The sequence below is a fragment of the Rhodamnia argentea genome, chromosome 2 (assembly GCF_020921035.1).
Source record: "Rhodamnia argentea isolate NSW1041297 chromosome 2, ASM2092103v1, whole genome shotgun sequence".
NCBI classification, from domain to species: Eukaryota; Viridiplantae; Streptophyta; class Magnoliopsida; order Myrtales; family Myrtaceae; genus Rhodamnia; species Rhodamnia argentea.
Genome location: NC_063151.1, coordinates 27450909 through 27465667, shown reverse-complemented (window position 1 = coordinate 27465667; position 14759 = coordinate 27450909). Strand labels below are relative to the sequence as shown.

At 38.4% G+C, this 14759-nt stretch overlaps 2 protein-coding genes across 12 annotated transcripts; one reads left to right on the top strand and one right to left on the bottom strand.

Moving 5' to 3' along the window:
* The first annotated feature begins 6366 nt into the window (after positions 1 to 6366).
* LOC115732772 (splicing factor YJU2) lies at positions 6367 to 10138 on the top strand. 4 transcript variants are annotated; one of them, XM_048274228.1, is made up of 8 exons: positions 6367 to 6697; positions 6816 to 6965; positions 7055 to 7189; positions 7377 to 7442; positions 7714 to 7767; positions 7873 to 7980; positions 9251 to 9332; positions 9715 to 10138. In XM_048274228.1, exons 1-8 carry the CDS (start codon positions 6500 to 6502, stop codon positions 9930 to 9932), a joined length of 1011 nt encoding a protein of 336 aa, XP_048130185.1. In that variant the 5' UTR covers positions 6367 to 6499; the 3' UTR covers positions 9933 to 10138. The 4 variants fall into 4 exon arrangements, with proteins under 4 accessions (XP_048130185.1, XP_048130184.1, XP_048130187.1 ...); XM_048274227.1 differs by having other exon boundaries at positions 9248 to 9332; XM_048274230.1 differs by lacking the exons at positions 9251 to 9332; positions 9715 to 10138 and adding exons at positions 8939 to 9008; positions 9336 to 9364.
* A 541-nt stretch (positions 10139 to 10679) lies between these two features.
* On the bottom strand, positions 10680 to 14672 carry LOC115737600 (interactor of constitutive active ROPs 4-like). 8 transcript variants are annotated; one of them, XM_048274225.1, is made up of 4 exons: positions 14348 to 14672; positions 14147 to 14273; positions 12832 to 12910; positions 10680 to 12027 (listed from the first exon to the last, which is right to left on the bottom strand). In XM_048274225.1, the coding sequence occupies exons 3-4, from the start codon at positions 12843 to 12845 to the stop codon at positions 10890 to 10892; spliced, it is 1152 nt and encodes a 383-aa protein (XP_048130182.1). In that variant the 5' UTR covers positions 12846 to 12910; positions 14147 to 14273; positions 14348 to 14672; the 3' UTR covers positions 10680 to 10889. The 8 variants fall into 8 exon arrangements, with proteins under 8 accessions (XP_048130182.1, XP_048130183.1, XP_030525652.2 ...); XM_048274226.1 differs by having other exon boundaries at positions 10680 to 12024; XM_030669792.2 differs by lacking the exon at positions 14147 to 14273.
* Positions 14673 to 14759: the final 87 nt, after the last annotated feature.

The window sequence follows — 14759 nt, the reverse complement described above, 5'->3', positions numbered from 1 at the left end:
TCTCTCGGTCTGTCCAAATCGTTGTCAAACTCGGGCGTCTCATCATCCTCGTCGGGGTCGAGGACGAACTTGGGCACGCTGGACTAGCATACCGCATACGTTGTGGTGGAGGGCCCCCTAGAGCTAAGGCGAGGAAATCTTGTGGCGCTTTGGGTAACACGCAACCGATGTAGCGGGAGGTTTTTTTAGCATTGGCGAGGTGTGGCATGCTAATCATGACGTCACAAAATATCACGATGCTATGCATTCTTATTAATCCTTATTATTATTAATTATAAGACTATTATTGTTATTTATAGTGCGGAAGCCATCAAAATATAATCACAACATATCAAAACATACATATGCATCATTAGCCATTAACATTATTTATTCACCATACCACTTTAGTACAACCTACAAAAGACAACACTTCTAGCAAAATGTTCAGTATCTCCTATCTCCATTTACTACATCCCCATCGATCTAAAAGCCTGCATCTAGTATGGGTCAAGCACTTCTCCAATCAAGAGCTCATCGGCGACATATCCCGGAAGACCATCGAAGCTTCCAAGCGGTCCCACCTAGACATCCTTAGAAAAGGTGTACCAAGCTATATACCAATAGGGAACCCACTCAACAAGTCCCACATCAGCCCACACCGTAGCATTACATTTAACATATATAGAAATTAGGTTAGGCACCACCACATCTTCATATGCATACTCTCTACGCGTTGGGGCTCCAAATAATGGTGGCGGTGGTAAGACCATCTTACATGTCTGTAAAATAAGGAATGAGCCAAAATTCAATAAATAAAATCTCTAGTACATAAAGTAGGAGTTCACCTTCACACCCGCCTTGATATAAACAAGGGTTAATAGCACAAAAAATTCCAAACTGGTACACCAAGAACAAATTTACCATAAACTATTTTTTTAACCACGAAAAATCTCAAACTGGTACACTTGTGATAAATTTACTCCAAACTTTTTTTTTGATAATAAAAAACCCTAAACTGGTACACTAGTGACAAATTTAACCCAAATTAATTTTTTTGACAACGAAAAATTTCAAACCAGTACATTTGTGACAAATTTACCATTTGTTAAATTGAGTTAATACCACAAAAAATTCTAAGTTGATACACTTGTGACAAACAGAGGGTAAAAACCCTAAAGTGGTACACCCATGAACTGTCATGTGCCATCTAACTTAGCAATTTGATTGTTAAATTTAACCAAAACTAACAGAGGGTAAATTTGGCACCGGTATACTAATTTGGAGTAAATTTGTCTCAAGTGTACCGATTTAAATTTTTTCGTGATAAAAAAAATAGTTTGGGGTAAAATTGTCACTAGTGTACCGGTTTAGGGTTTTCCATTGTATTGACCCTATAAACAATTATAAAAAAAAATATTCATATCATTATATAGATGCATGAACGAACACCTTACCTTTGATAGAGTTATTTCATATAAACACACCCAACATTGCATACAAATGTCAAAATCTTATAATGCATCAATATCATTTGGTGTCTTGTCATCATGCACAATGGTATACTTATGAACATGCATTTTTCTTTCTTTCTTTTTCTTTTTAATATCCCGAGCACTCCCCGGCATCTCGCAACCTCCTCCCCATGGGGCATCCTTTCATACGGGGCTTCTCACTCCATAGCATCTTGACATACAGGGTCTCCAAACACCCGGGGCAACGTTGTCACAAATATGTGGATGACGGCTTTTCTTTATTATTATTTTATTTTTCTTTTCTTTTTCTTTTCGTTGTTTAAGTTATCATGCAACTTTAAGGCATAGGAACATAATTTAACATGAGATGCGCAACATCATATTATCAATCTTTCAATGTATCACATTATTAATTCACTTTTTAATCACTAAAGTGTAAAACTCTCATTTATACATGCTTTGCTTGACATGAAATTAACTATGCTTAATAAGTAAAATGCCTTTACTGATTACTTTTTTAAAATGCAACGATAATGCTTTTGATAAAACAAAAATTCTACAACAATCATTTAAAACGAATGGATTTAGAAAACATATATATTTAAAACTATTGGATCTAGAAATAATATATTTGTTTTATTTTATTTTATTTTCTTTTCTTTTCTTTCGCGTTTTATCCATCAAACACTCATTTAGACGCTCCCATAAATGCACTTTCATATATACATATAAAGCTCATAATATGAATCAAATCGACATTCGATGAGTCAAATTAAGAACTCTTCACAATTATTCAAAAATTTTAGGCAAGATCAACAAAAATCAAACAACCAAATCCAAAGGTACTTAGTAGAACAACCTAACTTAGTATCCAGAGATTTCACTTATCTTGAATAAGGACTCAACAACTTAAAGTTTCGGGTCACCTTCAAACAAAATGAGCAAGAATTGAGAATTTACAATCATTGTCGTTAAAATGACAAATCCCGTTTATGAAAAGTAGTGAAATTCAATAGTTTGCTTTGTTGATATCCAAAGATTAAGACTGAAACTTTAAAATCACGAAAGTGGGGCCTTGTCTTGACTCACAAGACTTGAAAATTTAAGTAGAAAAAGGAAGTTTGTGAATGGTAGTAATTGGTGTGGGAACTTCTATTTATGGAAACTATCTGAAAGTTGAATCATGCAACCAATGCAAAGAAAATGAATTTGAAGAAGTTTTCAAGAGTTTTACCAAGAAAGAGAGAGGAAGGTTCAACCATGGTTAAAGGTAATTATTATCTTGGGTTAAAATACTAAGTGTCCCAATCTTTGAGCTTCACATAGCCCCTATAGAATAGCTAGAGGACAAATGGTCCAATAGAATTTTGTCATATGGAGATATTTTGATGAAGAGAAAGATGGCCCTCTCTTCTACAGCCAAGTAAGTCGATGATTCATTAATAGTTGTAAACGACTTAAGTCAAAATTCATGATGTCATGAGTATTCACATTAAAAATCTCAAATAAAGCTTGGTCTTAGATGTTGAAGAGAGAGAGTGAAGTGAACGTGCCAATTAAATGAAAAATTTCAGATACTCGATCGCAAAATAGATATGTTGTTAGGTTACTAAAATTTTTAGTGTATCAATAAGGACATTATTTTTTGTTCTGAGTATTAAGAAATCCAGAAAATTATCATAAGTTAACTCAAATCCTCATAAAAGCTCAAATCAGACCTTAAAGCTTGAATACCTCCAAATATAATTGTAGAACATATCATCTCTTTCTTCAATTAATGAGGCAACAATTTAAATACCATCGTTATACATTGCCACTATATATGTTGATAACTTATCAGCTTAATTCTAATGCTTTAGGCGCTAGGCAATTACATCGCAAGCAATCGTCTTAAATAATAATTTTTTTATTGGGTATGAAAATTTTTGGATGTCACACTAATGGTTGTCTTGATCTGCCATGCATTGCAAGATTTTTGCAACAACATCTTATACATTGAGAGATAGAAATAGAGAAATGAAAGTTTACAAAAAAATGAGTTCAAAGTCGTGTGGTGGTAAGTAACCACTCATCTCTTTCGTGGAGATATATCCTCACTACGTTGGGATATTTCCTATCTAATTTTTGCTTAATCATTTTCATTTCCTCCAAAGACATTTGTTGAAAATAAAAAACCAGCAAATCACCAAAAGTGCAAGAAACAGTAGCACTAATTTCAATAAAATCTAGTTGGACGCATTTGCTAGTCTCGGTGTAAGGATGATCTTTCCCGCTCTCGTATTCCATTCTTCTTCTTCTCTCTTTCATTCTTCTTCAACCTTCAAAAAAGCAATGAGCTGGACGCGTTCGCTAGTGTCGGTGCAAGGGTGATCTTTTTTGCTCCATTCTTCTTTAATCTCCAAAAAAAACAAGGAGTTGGACGCATTCATTAGTCTCAATGTATAGATTAATTGTTTCATTCTCTAGTTTAAAGAAAATTGGGTAAAAATCGTTGTTAGAGGATATCCCAAGGTAAGAGTTCATAAGACTTTATCGTTCGTGTTTGTGTAATGAAAATTTATGTTGATTTACATCAAAATTAGTGCGTCCTAACTTATAAACGATACAAGGAATGATCAAATCGTTCCATAAACATGTCAAGTCGCATCTTCTTCATCCTCCTCAAACTCCCCGAATTCTAAATGCTCGAACTGCTTGTTTGTCGGGAATGAAGTGGCCTTTATGCATGGAAAATGGGTTGGTTCCATGCTTAACATCGATTAGCAAAAGCAAATGTTGATCTCGTGCGAACCATCATTTTCTGAAGTTTCTTCTTCTTTATAATTAGCTTCTCTCTTTCTGTTTTTATTTGAAAGAGAGACACCATTGTTGCTCTTTGTTGTTACATGCTACTTTCTTAGTATAATGCTAGTGATGGTGGCAACCGTTGTGTGGTTACTTACCATTACACGATTTTGAACTCCTTTTCTTCTAAACTTTCATTTCTCTATTTCTCTCTCTCTCTCTCTCTCTCTCTCTCTCTCTCTCTCAATGTACACGATGTTGCAGCAAAAATCTTGCAATGCATGGAGGATCAAGATAGCCATTAACGCGCCTTCACCTTGCCGGCGTCAAAAGAACCTCCCATTGTATCGATTACGTGTTATCCAAGCTGCCACTAGATTTTCTCGCCTTAGTTCCAAGGGGCCCTCTACCGTAGTGTACGCGATATACTTCTCCAGCGCACCCGAGCTAGACAAGGACGATGAGGCGCCCGAGCACGACAACGATTTAGATAGATTGAGAGATGAGCAACATTGAGCTGGCCTCGAAAGTCTCCCGGAAGGTCACTTCCCTCACGTGCCCGTCTTTCTTCGAGGCGGTATGTGCCGGATCGTTTTGGTCGGTGCAATTCATCGTACTTCAATGAGTTGTATGCACAGTTATCTTTTGGGCTTGAAAAATTGAATTTATGTGGGAAACTTGATGATCCTTATTTGTCGGGGTATAATACAATGTTTGTAGCATAGATCTAATTATATGACTTTGGATGCAGCAAACACACAGTTTGGTGAAAGAGATGATATCTCAACTCAAGCCACATGTGTTTTTAATGTTTTTCTCTTCATGCTGTGTATTGTGTTAATTTCAATATTAATAATAAAAAAAGAAAAGAAACTTTGAAGTTCCTATTGAGGCAGATTGTTTTTATTGAATTGTGTCATGAGCGAATCAAAATGCTGAAACTTCTTGTGAGCGAATTTTATGTTGCAAGCCAACAAGCAAGGAAGTATGGAGGGGAGCTTATCATGGGTGATCGTCTAATGCATGAGTGCCTTCTTTTCCTCTGTGTTTTGTTGCCGGTAGTAATTATTTGTTTTATTTTTCTTTAATTAAGACTTTCGAGATAGTCCAATCTAGTGTGTATCAATGAAATAGGTTTCCTGGCACAGATTATTATTGGAAGGCTAAGAAAGAAAGTTTCACCCGATGAACGAAATTCCTTTTCAATTGAAATGAGTCTTATTGATGATGCAAGAATGGAAGAAAAAGTCTTGGTCACACCAAAAGGCTTTTCAAATATAGGTTTACCAAATACTCTTACATTTCCTCAAAGCTCTTTTCAATTACAGTTACCAAACAACCTTGCATTTTCCCAAAACTCTTTAGGCTAAAATCATTTGCATTTAGCCAAAAGCTTTTCCCAAAAGTCTAACCAAATGCACCCTAAGACATCATTACCAAAGTCCCTCAACATTCGCCCAGCTCTTGGAAAATTGATGAAGTCATTTTCTTCTTTTGTAGACAAATGTAACACGGTCATCGACAAATACGTGAAGCGACCTTGGTAAAAACACATCATGCCTAAGCCCTATCATAAGGCCAAATCTATTCAAACTGAACATAAATACATGTGCCTATGTGAGCTTAGATAGATGGAAAGTATTCTATGCGACTCATACACTATGCGATAGTGATGACGTGGCACGTAACCGATTAATCATCGTTACCCACATTGTCACACATGTGAATCTCATTCTAACTAGCATCATGTATAGATATCCGCCACATAGAGTCCGCTGGACTAATTTTACCTGATTTAATTGTCGAACTTCCGGGCCCAAATTCACAATGAGAATGTGTAGTTCGAACCTCCCAGATGCTTAGTCCTTGGAGCCTCATGGATCTTCGGATCGTGAGGCCCATGATAAAAGGTTGTTAATAATAATTTACTGCTTTCTTTTTTTTTTTTTTCGGTCAGAAAATTTCCTCCTAATTTAAAGCATAAAATCCCTGAAAACCTGTTTATGCCCTTCTTAAATAGAATGAAGAGGCCCAAACCGCACACAAAGCCCATATCCATGTTTCCGGGTCGGTTCAGCTACAATCCGTATTTCTCCGAGTAAAACACAGACTCTGCATCCCCTATCAATTTCGCCCGGGTTCTTCAGAACCTCAGAGACATCGATCGTCTTGAGAGAGAGAGAGAGAGAGAGGGAGGCAAAGATCTTTCATCTCCCGCGTTCGTCGTCTTGGTTTGAAGTTGAGAGAAGAAGAAGAAGAAGATGGGAGAACGGAAGGTGTTGAACAAGTATTACCCGCCGGATTTCGATCCTTCGAAGCTGCCTAGGGCTCGGAGGCCCAAAAATCAGCAGATCAAGGTTCGGATGATGCTTCCGATGAGCATCCGATGCAACACCTGCGGGAATTACATTTACAAGGGGACCAAGTTCAATTCCCGGAAGGAGGACGTGATCGGCGAGGTCAGTGCACTTCAATTCTGTTTCCCTTTTTCGAAGCTGTGAAGTTTTGTTTTGTTTTTTTTTTTTTGTATGCTGGGGTTGACTTTGTTCTTTCCTGGGTGTTCTTCTGTTTTCGCAGACGTATTTGGGGATCCAGATATTCAGGTTTTACTTCAAGTGCACCAAGTGCTCTGCTGAGCTCGCGATGAAGACCGATCCGCAGAATTCGGATTACGTCGTGGAGTCAGGGGCGACGAGGAATTTTGAGCCCTGGCGTGAGCAGGATGAGGTAGAAGATTGTGCCTTTTCAATTGTTTGGTTTCTCAGAGTTTGTTGGACTTGGGAAAGAATTGAACTTGACTTATTCTTTTTGGGCAGGTGGTGGAGAATGAGAAAAGAAAGCGGGAGGCTGAAGAGATGGGCGATGCCATGAAGTCCCTGGAGAATAGGACATTGGATTCTAAGAGAGAGATGGATATTCTTGCTGCGCTCGATGAGATGAAATCCATGAGGGTAAGTCCTTTCAACTTTTTTCTTTGTTGTATAAGTACGGATTTGTACAATCCATGAATATCTATCCCAATTGATTTAGCACCAAATTGGTGGATAACATATTTCCATGGACATTGGATTTCCTGTCTTCTGTTGCTTAGAAACTTTTGTGTTCTTGATACTAACTGGGGAGCTAATGTTTTTTCAGTCTCGACATGCGACCGTGAGCGTAGATGCAATGCTAGAGGCGTTACAACGGACGTCTGCTGCAAAGGTATGAGTTGTTTCCCATCTACTTTAAATCAGCATTTTCCCTGTCTAATATGGTGACGAAGTGTCAGAGGTTCTCTAATGAGCTCTTTTGCATTGAGAATATAGGGGCACTGTTACAGCTTAGAATTCACATCATCATTCTTGACCTCGTTGTTCTTCTTTCTTCTACTTCATTTCGGTTGCGTCCATGTCTTCATTGCCAGACCTTTTACTCCATTCGAGAATTTTCTCCATTTTGTGGTTGAATTCCTATTGCTGACTTTGTATGACAGGAAAAGAAATTGGAGGAAGAAGATGAAGCGCTTATTAAATCCATAGTATTCCATGTCAGTATTAAACCATCCTTGAGTATTTGATCTCCGAGTATTTTACCTCTATCTTCATCTCTCTACATTTCAGTGGACTAATTTTCATTGAACTTTTTCTTGCAGACATCCAAAGATTTTGTCCGTAGGATCGAAGTTGAAGATTCTGAGGATGAGGAAGATCTATCTCCACCTTCTGCTGGTGATGACGAATCAGTGAACAGAACTCTCAAGGTTAGTAATGCTCGAATTGTCAGTATATTTGCTTCCTTGTCGGTTGCGTGGGAATATGTGGAGAACTCTCTTGGATATTGAATCAGTGTGTTATGCATAAGTTCTGGCTGAACTCTTATTTGCTTAATAATGGGCTCACGTATCAGTTTATTAGATGTATGTGTGACTTAAATAAACAAGTAATTCCTGGATAGATAAAAAAATTTGAGCTCTTTTGAAGATACTCTATTTTGGATGCTCTGATTTTTGTGATCATCAATCCTCGATTCAGTATGGATTGAGTTTACAAATATCTTGCTTTACTTGCATTAGTTGTATATGCATTAGGAATTTTATCTGTATAGCATGCGTTTCTTTGCGTAATTGTGCTTAATCAGTGTCACATGTATTGTCAAACACGTAGGTTCTTCAAAAATCAGCAACTTCAAAGAATAAGAAGTCATGGCAAATCAATTGAGAACATTCAGGAGCTAATGATAAAAGCATCAAGTGACGTTATTGTATTATAGTCAGTGAAGCACCAGTCATCAAGCAAAAAACGAATCTGTTGATTACCAATTTGGCATAGTATCCTGCTCTTGATGGAAATATTTATCAAACTTCTCAAATAGAGCATGATTTACTGGTTTGCTGATTGTGTATACACTTTTGTTAAAATTGATAATATCTCGATTTGATAATTAGAAAAAGCGCACATGCTCTATGGTTTAGATCATCTTCCATGTGCTTTCTTGAAGCTCCTCAAAAGAATTACTAGTCTTCTTTAAACCTCCCTTCTACCTAAGCACACATGTTACCAAGTTGGTTTCTTTATCTATCTGTGATCTATTAGGAGTATTTTTTAAGGTTTCTTGGATTTGAGGTGAGCATAAGTTGTTGATTTTTATGGAATTGTCTTTTGTTGTTGGGGCCTAGAGAAAAGCTTTCTTATATGCTTGTTTGATTTGAAATGCAGAAGAGAAAATTGTCTGAGGACTTTCTGGACAAGCCAACAGATTCCTTGACAGAAGCTACTTCCAGCGACATCTCAAAAAAGGTATGTCACATTTTAACATGTTCCATTACTAGACCGGGGATTATGGTACGTTGTCTCAATGGATATTGATAGAAGCTTCTTCCCGCAAGTGATTTGGATTTTATTATAGTGCATAATCCTTGGGGAGACTGACTTATTTTTTTTATATTTGGTTTTTTTTTTTTTAATTTTTTATTTACGATCCTGTGTCTTCCCCACGTGTGTTTTTTCTGTTTTCCATTAGAAATGCAGAAGGAAAAATTGTCTGAGGACTTTCTGGACAAGCCAACAGATTCCTTGACAGAAGCTACTTCCAGCGACATCTCAAATGACAGAGGTATGTCACATTTTTGAACATGTTTCCTTCAATTACTTAGATCTCCTTGGTTGGGATTTCTGGTACTATTGTCTCTCTGAATGGATATTTTGGAATGGATAGGCTTGGCACTTCCCTTTTCCCTGCAAGTGATTTGGATTTTATTATAGTGCATAATCCTTTCGTGGATGTAGACTTGACTTTTAGAAAGTAACTTTTGCCGTATGATGGTGGTTGTTTCTGTGAATTTTCTAGTTACGATCCTGTGTCTTTCCCCTACGTTTGTGTTTTTTCTGTTTTCCATTAGAAATGAATATTTCTTGGTCTTTGCATGAGGATCTGAAGTGCTTGCAAAGCATCCAAGTATCTGGTTTATCAACCCATTTGTTTGTTATGTTGTCAGGAGATTTTGTTGGGTCGAGAGAGCGAACAGAGAGAAAATCGTTGTTCAACTCTTCCTCTGTGCGAATAGCTGTTGTAAAGAAAGCTGCTCCAACTTCCAGCATCAGTGCTTCAGGAAAAATTGATGAGACTAAGAAAGAAGCGGATAAGAGCGTTGGCCTGAGCATTGGGCTACAATCATTGTGCCAAAGCTATGGAAGTAGCGACGAGGACGATTGAATTATGAGATTAGGTGCAAATGGTATAATGTATTTTCTCTCTGTATTAGTAGAAAGCTTTTTGGGCTCGCTGGGAATTTTCTGATTGAAGGGATTGTGAAAAAATGTAGTCTCTCTATGCATGACAATGATTTTCCCACTAAATTTTTCTCTGGGTGCATACTTGCCTTACAGTTTTGCAATCTACATTGGGATTTTTTCTTCTGAGTTGAACTGGGCCGCTAATTAAATTGTTTGACACACTATTTCTCGCTGGGCAATTGTTTCCCTCTTGAACGAGCCAGTTTGTTATCCACTGCACGGCCACTAGACTACGATTATTTAGAAACATACTTGCCTGAAGTAATTGCCGCCTTAGTCTGTGGGAATCACAATCCTTCATCACGAGAGATTGGTTTCTTAGAATTAAACTGACAGAATACCAGAACAGCACTGCATTATGAGTATTACTTAGGTCGGGATTCGGTCAAAACTCGAGCTTGTGCACTGAGGATTGTTTTGTAGTTTTCATCTGGAACCAGTTGCTCGTGTTGACACCCAAGATACCAAAGTCTTGTTCGTTCAACTTCTGCGAATTTCCTTCAGATGAAAACTGCATACTTCCTTTCCCCCAACTCTATACACTCTAAAGTCTCTATTTACCTTCTCAAGTCGGCAAGAATCTGAACTTGCAGATAAGGATATCTGCCAGTGGATCAAAGCTGCACCTTAGAAACAAAACAAATGATAAGAACAGATACCAGAACTCTCAAATAAATTGAGCAGTGCCATACTGGTTTAGATTTAGATTCGATACCAGAGATATACATGCATAAAGTATGTCCCTCATCCTAGCAGAAGAGAACAAAAAGCACTAGCACTTCCAAACCCAAAAGACTAACAGGCAACAATTTTCCTCGTTTTCGACCATTAATGACACCAAAACCATATAAGGTTACTGGAGCACAGAGATGATGGATCACTTCTGGCCCTTCTTCTTCCACAAATCTCCAAACATTCTGATCCCAGAGTTCTTTCGCTTTCCACCACCAAAGCCATCGTCTACATCATCAATATTTCCTGGTGACCCCACAAAACCAGCATAACCCGCACGAGGCACCTCAAAAACACCTCCGAAATGCTTATCCATCGAACCACATCTTCCAGGAACTCTCCCATTCAATTCAACACCACCAGCAAGAACAGCAGCTGCTGCATCTGCTGCTTTCCTCCACTGCTCGGTCTGCACCCTCAGCTTCTTCATCTCCGCTTCTAGTTCTTCTTTACCTCCTTCTACAGCTTCTAATTTCACCTTTAATTGGATGTTGTTTTCTTTGCTCGCTTTAAGTTCCTCTTCTAGCTGGCTCAGCTTTGAGGCCATCTCTTCTTCTTTGCTCTGAGCAGAAGATATCGTCATTGTTGCCTCGTCTAGTTGCTTTTTCAGGTTTTCGGTCTGTTGGTCAGCTACTTCAAGTTCCTTCTCCTTTTCTAGTAACTTACCTTTAAGCAAATTTATCTCATCCTCCTTCTCAGCCAACTGAAGCAGGTGCGAGGGTGGCTCCACAAATACGGGTGGCTCTGCTGGTAAGTCAGTTGCTTTTGTTTCCTTCTCTATCTCATTGTTCAGTTGGCTGATCTCTATTTGTGTCTCCAAAGCAACCTTCTCAACTGGTACTTCAAAAACATCAGTCTCCTGCTGGATGTCATCAGGAACATCATTTAAAGGGTTGCTCTTTGTCTTGTTTGATTCTTCAACTTCTTTTGCACGACGCTTTTCAGGGAAGTTGGCTGAGTCTGGTACAAACTTGGTTTTTGTTTTCTTCTCAAGCTTTTCTTGAGCCACTTTCTTTGCAGCCTCAGCTGAGGCCAATTGCTCTTTCAGATGCTTAAGCTCTTCTTGAGCTTGGCCAAGCTGAGATTCCAGATCTGCAATGCGAGTTCCAAGTTTCTTTTGATTAACAGAATCAGATTGGGCACCTCGTGGAGAACGGCGATCTCCTAGCTTAGGGCTTCGGTCAGGGAGGGGGCGATGGTGTGAGTTATCAGAATCAGAGCTTGAAGTTCTGAGCTGAAGGGAACCTCTGGGAGACTGCCTCTGAGGCACTTCTGAACCCCTGCTGTCATGATAAAAAGCTTGAGTATCTTGTGAAACAGTTGAACGATCTCATGTTATCATTTGAGTAAGCAGAAGCTGAAACACGTGAAATGGACTACCTATGAATTCAAGTTAGCAGATTGCTGGAGAATGTGCTACATCACATTTATAACCATATGGTGGACTGACTGAGAGAGAATGTACTCATTCGTTTTCATTCTATGGATATTGATGTGCAATCCCTTTTCTCAATCAAATCAGTGTTAACTTTCGTTTAGGCACATAATTATGTGCATCTCTGTCAAATACCAACGAACTATCGAATTATAACTGAACAAAACTGCACAAATACATATGAACAGAGATTCAGATTGCATGTGAAAATGGATTTTGTAGTTGACTCGGAGAGTGTAGGCTTCGCTTTTAAGAAATAAAATGCCATACCATTGGAGAAAGTATTTTGAAGTAACAAAAATCATAGAAATCTAAACATCAGTATTTTTATGCTTTGAAAGTTTTTCAAGTGTTCTGCATTAAACATAAGCTACATTATGAAAGCAGCAAAAAAGGGGAAAAGTGGAAAGTAAAAGTTTAAACAAACAAGCTTTGGAATTTATAGGCATAATCAACATATAACCATGTGCCCATAGTGACCGTGTGGATAAAAGAAGAGCAGAGTTTGGAGCATTTTGCAACTGCCATGTGGATCAAGCTATCATCAAGTGAATCTAGAATTACGTACATTGCTCATTTTAATATAAGTGCCATCATGACAAAATAAATCAAAATCGGTATCTGCATAAAGATATAAGATTTTCTTGCTCACCTTGGTCTTGGCATTTCTTCTACTTAAGAAACTTCGGGCAAGGATTAGAAAAATGATTGGTCAACAAGAAACACTTGACCTGTAAAACGATAATGGAATCAGCAGGAAGTCACATGAAGAGAAAAACAAAATTTCCACTTGCTATCGACAACATTGGCATCACAGGACAGGATTGCAGGAGAGGTGTCTAGCCATTTCATCAGAAAACCAAAGCAGAAATGTGTTAGTCATCCTATCCACCATCTTTTACTGCTAGGACTACTGGGGTATCTAATCCGAAGCCCTAAATTCAGTTAACTTTTTCATCTTCACAGCTTAACCATCAAACTTCTTTACCTGCTACTAGGTTTGATTCTCAAAAAGGAGAAAACAGGACAACAAAACAGATAGCAATGCAGAAGATTTCGCTCAATGCAAAAGTTAAAAAGATTCTCCCCAAACACCAAGAGGGAATTGGACCTTGAAGCTAATGCCTGCTTCTAAAATCGAAAAGCATTCTGACCGAGAAACTTCACTGCAAAGCCTATCAAGGACTGATCTGGAATAAATTTCCCCACTCTGCTGAATGAAACCATCTCATGAGCCGAGATAAAGCCAGTTGGATAGCAATTTGCTGGGGGTACCAAGATTAGAGATTCTTATCTTTCGTCCAAATCGTTAAAGAAAAAAGCACAAGAAAAAAGCTCTAGGTGATTGACTAAAGAAGGCCTTTTCATTCCTGCATTGTGTTTCTAGGAGATGATGCACTTGGCCTTTATGGGAAGGTGTAAAAGGCATTCACTTGTTTTGCCTCTTTCTCCGAACGTCTTATTGGCTTTTACCATCACCAAAGCAATTACCACCCTTTCTGTCCAGAAGTTGACCCAACTTTCCAAGAAAAAAGGCAAGCAAATTGAATGATGTACCAAAGCACGCGATGATAAAAGAAACTCCTTATGCTCAAAAAGTGATTCAGACGCGCCACCACTCGCGTTTTTTGCTAGCAAGAGAAAATTTCCACGGGCAGTCAAATTTGAACTTCGGGCTGGATTCAGTGGATATCTTAGGACCAAAAAGCCTCGACAACTACCTAAGTTAGATCTAAAACTCACAAAGCTTAAGCCAAAAATGGGTATTTGATCAAATCAGATTATCCATACTTAGAACCCCAGAACAATACCCCAAAAAAAACCGAAAAAGAAGAAGACTGTCGCATGCATTTCCCTCGCCATAAATGCAAACTCTGCCAGCAGAGCGGACTGTGCTTGGCTTCTCAGAGTTGTATGACACTCAAATCATGAAGTTTAAACGAGAATGCAGGTCGGAAAATCACTACCCTGTGGCTCAATGCATGCATGCGTTTAGAGTGAAAACAGCACATTCTCTGTGTGACCCCAAAAGGCAGCATTTTTCAGAATGGCCATGATCTCAGAAGATGATACCAAGCGCACGAACAGATCGAACTGAAACACAGCGCAACTTGTAAGAAAGAAAAGAATGAGGCTGATAAAATGAACAGCAAAGAAACAGATGTTACCTTTGATGTGCGAAGAAGCGAGATCGCTGGAGGGCGAAAGGAAAGGGCTTTCCTTTATGGTATCAGACCACCGAAACCTAAAAGGACACCATGATAAGGGATGCTCCTCCGACAAATGCAGTCTGTAAAAAAGAGGAACGAAGAGAGAGAGAGAGAGAGAGGTGTGTGTTTTTAGGCTGCAAATATAGGGTCAGATGTTGCCTTTAAAGTGACAGTTACACTCGAAGCACGAGACTAGGCGGTAAATAATTGCTCTAGCAAGCACATCTTACTGTTTGAGCTACAAAGAAGCTCTTTTGAAGTTTTGAATTAAAGCGGAAGAGAGAGAGAGAGGGTAATTTTAAAGAAAGGTCTAATAATAAATAGACAACCGAAATGAATCTTGAAAATCCCACCTGCCTCTTGGACACTT